Source organism: Salvelinus alpinus, chromosome 30, assembly GCF_045679555.1.
Source record: "Salvelinus alpinus chromosome 30, SLU_Salpinus.1, whole genome shotgun sequence".
Lineage (NCBI taxonomy): Eukaryota > Metazoa > Chordata > Actinopteri > Salmoniformes > Salmonidae > Salvelinus > Salvelinus alpinus.
Genome location: NC_092115.1, coordinates 46,846,954 through 46,855,922, shown reverse-complemented (window position 1 = coordinate 46,855,922; position 8,969 = coordinate 46,846,954). Strand labels below are relative to the sequence as shown.

Below are 8,969 nucleotides of genomic sequence, written 5' to 3'. Positions count from 1 at the left end.
CACCATAAAAGCAAACCATAATTCAGAACTTGTCTCAAGACAGGCTCTTTAAAGTGCTGCTTGTGTCTCTGCCAATTCCAGCAGCAGGTTTTAGCCAAAAGGTTAATGTGAATAGCTTTAAATCAATGCAACTACAAGAAATGATGTGAAACACAAGCAATCCTATCTTGTTCCATATCAGCCTGCAATGTATTTTTTTCAACAAAGCTGAATGCAAATGTAATTTAAATGGCATGTACCATTACATAAACAGAAAGAGAGGATATCCATTGATCTGTGTCTGCTTTATCTCAGATGTCAATGTAAGCATAGACCCTGCTGAAATGTATACATGGACTTAAGGTTTACATAGCCTCGTCCTCTGATCTCTGAGTACATTTCAGTCAACTCCTCTCACTATTGTTGTCATGCTATGTCTATTTTACTCATACCATTCTTTCATTACAATTCATCATAAACACATTAAAAACATACCCATCAAAATGATTGCTGGGTCCTCACTTACAGATGAATGTGTGAAATCATGTGAAAAGAACATGTTTTTGTAACACTTCACAAGTGATCACATTAATTTAACATACACTGAATATACCAAACATTAGTAACACCTTCCTAATAATAAGTTGATGTCCTTTGGGTGGTGGACCATTCTTGATACACACGGGAAACTGTTGAGCACGCACCCAGCAGCGTTACATGTCCTGACACAAACTGGTGCGCCTGACACCTACTACAATTCCTCATTCAAAGGCACTGAAATCTTTTGTCTTGCCCATTCGCCCTCTGAATGGCACACACACACACAATTCATGTCTCAATTGTCACAAGGCTTAAAAATCCTTCTTTAAGCCGTCTCCTCCCATTCATTTACACTAATTTAAGTGGATTTAACAAGTAACATCAATAAGGGATCATAGCTTTCACATGGATTCACCTGGTCAGTCTATGTCATGGAAAGAGCAGGTGTTCTTAATGTATACTCAGTGTGAGATCACATGTGTTTTTGGAACACTTCAAGGGCTTGTAAGTACAGTCAATGGAAAATGAGAAGGACAGAACTCAAAATGATAAGCCTTAATAATTTCAACACGATGCTGAGGATGGCCAGCTGATCAGATAATTACATATTGTAACATAATAATGAAACAACCTATCAGAGAGCTTAAATGGTAGAGCCACCATTCAATGTAGCCACCAGAGGCAGATTGTTGATTTAACAATCTGCCCATGTGGCTAACTGCTTGGTTTAATTTGTTACCCATGGTCTAAGTAAAGTGTGACAATATACTTCCTTAACTAGGCTCCTGACATCATACAAGATTCAAAACGGCTTTTGCATACAGTACCAGTCAAAAGTTTGGACACACCTACTCATTCAAGGGGTTTTATTTTTACTATTTTCTACATTGTAGAATAATAGTGAAGACATCAACACTATGAAATAACACATATGGAATCATGTAGTAACCAAAAATGTGTTAACAAATCAAAATATATTTTAGATTTTAGATTCCTCAAAGTAGAAACACTTTGCATTAATGACCACTTTGCACACTTTTGGCATTCTCTCAACCAGCTTCACGAGGAATGCTTTTCCAACAGTCTTGAAGGAGTTCTCACATATGCTGAGCACTTGTTGGCTGCTTTTCCTTCACTCTGCGGTCCAACTCATCCCAAACCATCTCAATTGGGTTGAGGTCGGGTAATTGTGGAGGCAAGGTTATCTGATGCAGCACTCCATCACTCTCCTTATTGGTCAAATAGCCCTTACACAGCCTGGAGGTGTGTTGGGTCATTGTCCTGTTGAAATGATAGTCCCACTAAGTGCAAACCAGATTGGATGGTGTATCACCACAGAATGCTGTGTTAGCCATGGCAGTTAAGTGTGCCTTCAATTCTAAATAATTCACAGACAGCGTCACCAGCAAAGCACCCCCACACAATCACCCCTCCTCCTCCATGCTTCACGGTGGGAACCACACGTGCGGAGATCATCCGTTCACCTACTCTGCGTCTCACAAAGACAGCATTTGGAACCAAAAATCTCAAATTTGAACTCATCATACCAAAGGTCAGATTTCCACCGGTCTAATGTCCATTGCTCATGTTTCTTGGCCCAATAAAGTCTCTTCTTCTGATTGGTGTCCTGTAGTAGTGGTTTCTTTGCAGCAATTTGCCATGATGGCCTGATTCACTCAGTCTCCTCTGAAGAGTTGCTGTTGAGATGTGTCTGTTACTTGAAGTCTGTGAAGCATTTATTTGGGCTGCAATTTCTGAGGCTGGTAACGCTAATGAACTTATCCTCTGCAGCAGAGGTAACTCTGGGTCTTCCTTTCCTGTGGCGGTCCTCATGAGAGTCAGTTTCATTATAGCACTTGATGGTTTTTGCGACTGCACTTGAAGAAAAGTTAAAGTTCTTGACATTTTCCGTATTGACTGACCTTCATGTCTTAAAGTAATGATGGACTGTTGTTTCTCTTTGCTTATTTGAGCTGTTCTTGCCATAATATGGACTTGATCTTTCCCCAAATAGGGCTATTTTCTGTATACCACCCCTACCTTGTCACAACACAACTGATTGGCTCAAACACATTAACAAGGAAAGAAATTACACAAATGAACTTTTAACAAGGCACACCTGTTAATTGAAATGCATTCCAGGTGAGTACCTCATGAAGCTGGTGAGGAGAATGCCAAGAGTGTGCAAAGCTGTCATCAAGCCAAAGGGTGGGTACTTTGAAGAATCTAACATATAAAATATATTTAGATTTTCTTGACACTTTTTTGGTTATTACATGATTCCATATGTGTTATTTCATAGTTGTGATATCTTCACTATTATTCTAAAATGTGGAAAATAGTAAAAATGAAGAAAACCCCTCCAAACTTTTGACTGATACTGTATATGACCAAAGTTTTTGCTCATCCATTTAACAAACATCCATGTACTTTGACTGAAAAAAGTAGGAGGATTATATAACATGTAACTTTATATTCAGACAAAAGTCAAAGGCAATGACTCTTGTGGTGTTGTCAAATAGCAGTAATTTACCCAATACTGCTAACCCGGAGTGGTGGTGTGATCACTGAGGTGATCTACTCCACGTGTCGACACATGGTGGCTGTGAGTTCGAATCCTATTTGGGGCAAGCTTATTTTTAAGGAGAAACCTTCCACTGCTTGTCCTCAAGTAAAAATAGTGCAAATGTGACGAAGTCACCGATTATCAAAATGCATATAAATCCTTGTACAATTAAGTGTATACGTTTATGTAACTTCACCTATATTCATTGTAGCGATTCATATTTCTGTATTAGGCCTATACTATAGCCTGTGTTTTGGTCTGAGTGACTCCAAGAAGCTAAATTCATATTATTAATTTACTACGTGTTGCCTGTTCTTCGATGTCTTGCTCCCAGACAGACTAAATAACTTTTTTGCTCGCTTTGAGGACAATACAGTGCTACTGACACGGCCCGCTACCAAAACCTGCGGGCTCTCCTTCACTGCAGCCGACGTGAGTAAAACATTTAAACGTGTTAACCCTCGCAAGGCTGCAGGCCCAGACGGCATTCCCAGCCGCGTCCTCAGAGCATGCGCAGACCAGCTGGCTGGTGTGTTTACGGAAATATTCAATCAATCCTTCTCCCAGTCTGCTGTTCCCACATGCTTCAAGAGGGCCACCATTGTTCCTGTTCCCAAGAAAGGTAAGGTAACTGAGCTAAACGACTACCGCCCCGTAGCACTCACTTCCATCATCATGAAGTGCTTTGAGAGACTAGTCAAGGACCATATCACCTCCACCCTACCTGACACCCTAGACCCACTCTAATTTGCTTACCGCCCCAATAAGTCCACAGACGACGCAATCGCAACCACACTGCACACTGCCCTAACCCATCTGGACAAGAGGAATACCTATGTGAGAATGCTGTTCATCGACTACAGCTCAGCATTTAACACCATAGTACCCTCCAAACTCGTCATCAAGCTCGAGACCCTGGGTCTCGACCCCGCCCTGTGCAACTGGGTACTGGACTTCCTGACGGGCCGCCCCCAGGTGGTGAGGGTAGGTAACAACATCTCCACCCTGCTGATCCTCAACACTGGGGCCCCACAAGGGTGCGTTCTGAGCCCTCTCCTGTACTCCCTATTCACCCGCGACTGCGTGGCCATGCACGCCTCCAACTCAATCATCAAGTTTGCGGACAACACTACAGTGGTAGGCTTGATTACCAACAACGACGAGACGGCCTACAGGGAGGAGGTGAGGGCCCTCGGAGTGTGGTGTCAGGAAAATAACCTCACACTCAACGTCAACAAAACAAAGGAGATGATTGTGGACTCCAGGAAACAGCAGAGGGAGCACCCCCCTATCCACATCGACGGGACAGTAGTGGAGAGGGTAGTAAGTTTTAAGTTCCTCGGTGTACACATCACGGACAAACTGAATTGGTCCACACAGACAGCGTTGTGAAGAAGGCGCAGCAGCGCCTCTTCAACCTCAGGAGGCTGAAGAAATTCGGCTTGTCACCAAAAGTACTCACAAACTTCTACAGATGCACAATCGAGAGTCCTGTCGGGCTGTATCACCGCCTGGTACAGCAACTGCTCCGCCCACAACCGTAAGGCTCTCCAGAGGGTATTGAGGTCTGCACAACGCATCACCGGGGGAAAACTACCTGCCCTCCAGGACACCTACACCACCCGATGTCACAGGAAGGCCATAAAGATCATCAAAGACAACAACCACCTGAGCCACTGCCTGTTCACCCCGCTATCATCCAGAAGGCGAGGTCAGTACAGGTGCATCAAAGCAGGGACTGAGAGACTAAAAAACAGCTTCTATCTCAAGGCCATCAGACTGTTAAACAGCCACCACTAACATTTAGTGGCCGCTGCCAACATACTGACTCAACTCCAGCCACTTTAATAATGGGAATTGAAGGAAATGTATGTAAAAATGTATCACTAGCCACTTTAAAGAATGCCACTTAATATAATGTTTACATACCCTACATTAGTCATCTCATATGTATATGTATATACTGTACTCTATATCATCTACTGCATCTTGCCATCTTTATGTAATACATGTATCACTAGCCACTTTAAACTATGCCACTTTATGTTTATATACCCTACATTACTCATTTCATATGTATATACTGTACTCTATACCATCTACTGCACCTATGCCGTTCTGTACCATCACTCATTCATATATCTTTATGTACATATTCTTTATCCCTTTACACTTGTGTGTATAAGGTAGTAGTTGTGGAATTGTTAGGTTAGATTACTCGTTGGTTATTACTGCATTGTCGGAACTAGAAGCACAAGCATTTCGCTACACTCGCATTAACATCTGCTAACCATGTGTATGTGACAAATAAAATTTGATTTGATTTTGATTTGATTCACAATACAACCACAATAAGTATAGGCCTATAAATATTTGAAGTGTAGGCTACACCAAAGTCCCAAATGCAATAGGTTATAGCAAGGAGGACGTTATCTGGTGTGGATGCGTGCAACGTGTCAACATTGGAGAAAAATGGTGCTGATATATGTTAACCCAGCTAATAGCACATCCATGACAATGATGATAGCTCTATTGTTGATCTGAATGTCTATTAAGGCTAGGCCAGTCAATCAATAGCATGGGGAACAGAATTGACAGGAAAGCACAATCAGATTTTGTGTCTTTTACTGCATCTGTTTCATAAGTTGTGAAGCCAGGAGGATGCTAGGCTTCACCTCAGTGGATTCCTGGAGTAGTTTTAATTGGCTGAGATGGAATTTGTTAACGGATATAATTATCTAATCAGCTGGCCGTCCTTAGCGTCGGGGCTAATTTGGCCAGGTTGGTCTATGAGAAAAGCTAGCAGCAAGCCATTTCATACCAATGGTTTAAACCATGGTCTAAGCAAAAGTTCCCAAGTATGGCCCCACACAGATCTGGGACCAGACTAACTGCAAGGTTAACATACAGTATTGACAAAAGCTCAATGGACAAGCTAAGGTATGAAATAATAGACAACACTGGGATGCTTTCAATTCAATTTTTTCTGGATTAACCAGGCTACAGTAAAGGGTTCTTACCTCCTTCATCTCCACGTGGACCTGTTTGAGACCACCCAGGACCCCCTCCAGGTCTGACACCACCTGTCTGATCTGCTCCCGAACCGAGCCCTCCTTCTGCTGGACAGAACCCTTGTTTTCCCGGACATGACACTGGTTCTCCCAGACCCAACGCTGGTTTTCCCGGACTGAACCCTGACCTTCCTTCTGCTTCCCCCTCTGTCTCTGGGGGTCTGAGTCTGGGTCTCTTCCCTGGTTCTGGTTGACCCCCTGGCTTGCTGCCTGTTTGGCTCTTTGGTTGAATCTCTCTTCCCTGCCTATAGTGGCTCCATGCACTGGGCCAGTAGCTCCATGACTTGGGGTTCTATGGCCAAGGCCAGGCCCACAATGACTCCTCTGCCTGGGCTGGCTGACCAACTGTTTCTGGGGGACTTCAGTGGAAAAGAAAGTCTTCTGAACAGAGCCAGAGCCAGCAGGGACATGTCGTCCATTACAGCTGTCCACTCCTGCCCCACCTACAGCTCCCCCAGCCTTTAATCTAGTAGTCCTCTCCTGGTAGTTAGTTCTATATCCCACGCCCTGAGAGTACACATGCCTGGGGCTGGGACCACCACCACCACTATGTCCATTTGGCATGTGAGGGTGTAAATCTCCTTGTTCAAGCGGTACACACCTGTCCAAATGATCGTGTTCATCTCCAGGACATCCCCAGACCTGTTCCTCTGGACTGTAGCTGTAGCTAGTCTGTCTGTGTTTCAACTGACCCCAGACCTGTTGTTCTGGACCGTAGCTAGTCTGTCGGTGTGTCAGCTTGTCTTCTGGACTGTAATTGTAGCTAGCCTGGCTGTGTATTTCTTGTGGACTGAAGCTATTCTGTCTTTCTAGCCTGTGGTTCGACTGACCCCAGACCTGCTTTTCTAAACCGAGACTAGCCTGTCTGTGTTGCTCCTGTGGACTATAGCTAGCCTGTCTTTCTAGCCTATATTTTGACTGATCCCAGATCTGTTTCTCAGGACCGTAGCTGTAGCTAGCCTGTCTGTGTTTGGTCCGCTGACCCCTGAACTGTGTGTGTGCCAGGTCCAGGGGGAGTGATGAGGCTGACGCGTTTCTGCTGCTGTTGAAGGGGTGTGTCCCGGTCCCTGTCCCAGCAGCGCCACCTCCACCCTGTCCTACATAGCCACACTGTTCTTTCACAGGGGAGTAGAATCTCAGACCCAGGCCAGGCTCCGCTGGGCAGGTCCACTGGGCAGGGTTGAAGTTCCAGGGGTGGCTGGGGCTAAACTGGCCTGGCTGAGGTTGACCGTACTGACCCGGCCCGGTGAACACTGGCCTCCTCTGTGGGGCACTGTGACCACTTACACCCCATCCAGCTCCAGCTTTAGCACCACTTCCTTCACCTTCTCCACCTTCTCCCCCTCCACCATCTCCTCTTCCTTCACCTCCTCTCTCACACTTCTCTAGTCCAGGTTCTATATCCTCTGGCTCCACAGGGAAAGGAGGAAGGCTGATGTCTCCTCTGAGGTCCAACTCTGGGTGGTCTGGGTGTGTGGGTGGTGGTCTGTACCCCCCTGGTCCTCCCTGGTACAGCGTGGGTCCGTATTGGACACAGTGAAGGCAGTAGCAGTAGTCATCTGTGTTTTGATGAAGGAATCTATAGTGTCCCATCCGTGTGCTGTCTGAGTACATGTCAGAATGAAAACAGTCCGTCTAGAGTATAGGCTGCTGTGGAAAACTCCTTAAACAACAACTGGTTTCCTTCTCCTCCCCTCCTCCTCCACGCTGCTCTCCAACTCCAAACTAGCCATCCACTCAAGCTGTTTTCCTCATCTATGACTGACTCCACCGCAAAACAAAACTTTTTTTCAGCTCTGCTCTTTTTTTCTTACCTAAGACTTCCCTCCCCCTTTCTTCCTGCCTCTTGTTTCCCCTTCTCTCCTATATTTGTTTTTCTCTATGCTCTTTTCTTTCTTTCCCCTGACCCCCTCTCTCACTTTTCTAACTTTTCTCTCACTCCTTCACCCTGCAGCCCTCTCTCCTGCTCGTGGCCACTCTTTTCCACCTCCCTCCCTCCCCCTATCCCTTCTCTCTCTCTCTCCTTCTCTCTCTTTACCTCTCCTGTTTCGTTCCTCAGTCTTATTTGCTGCTGCAGGCTTCCCGTCGCTCTCCCTCACTTGGCTTTGCATTTCCCGTTTCCTCCCTTCCCCTCCTATTTCTCCACCTCTCACACTCCGAGTCTTGCTGCTGTTTCTAACTCTCTCTCTTCTCTCTCATTCTCTCACACACAGTCGCCTGTAAATGTCTCCTCTCCCTCTCTCACCCTCTCTCTCTCCTCCACCGGAGATCTAGTTCTGTGTGTTTCTATCGTCCAGTCAGTCCGTCAGACAGCGGTGTAGCTATGTGAGTCTCCTGCTCCAGTACAGCTTCCTGGGCTAATTAGCCCTGCTTGCTAGGTGGTTACAACCTGGCACCCTTCAATTAAATGCAGCTTGGATAGAGCCAGTCAGGGAATCCTCAGCCAGTGAGAGAGGAGGAAGAGACGGATGAGAGAAGAGGGGTTTCAGCAGCCACAGACTGCACGGCTGAACAGACCCGACGGACGCCTCTGACTAGAGAGACTGAAGCACTGCCCTGTAGAGGGAGGGTTTCAACTCTCAGACTCTACCTCTCGCTCCTTTTTCTTTTTCTCTCTCTCTCTCTCTTTCTCTCTTGCTCTCTATGGTCTGAGTTTACAATAAAGCAATAAGGTTGTACATCTTCACAGTTAAACTAAATGAAACTCTTTTCGAAACATATGGTGTCGACAGTATATTTACCTTGACTTAGGGCTGTTACGGTGACCATATTACCGCCATATCGGCGTTCACGTCATCATCATCATCAGTCAT

At 45.4% G+C, this 8,969-nt stretch overlaps 1 protein-coding gene across 1 annotated transcript; it reads right to left on the bottom strand.

Moving 5' to 3' along the window:
• Positions 1-6,103: 6,103 nt before the first annotated feature.
• LOC139560180 (uncharacterized) lies at positions 6,104-8,688 on the bottom strand (the record flags this gene model as incomplete). The annotated part of the gene is given in 1 exon segment (XM_071376727.1): positions 6,104-8,688. A coding segment is annotated over 1 exon segment (1,667 nt), but the record flags the coding sequence as incomplete, so codon positions are not given.
• Between the last annotated feature and the right edge of the window lie 281 nt (positions 8,689-8,969).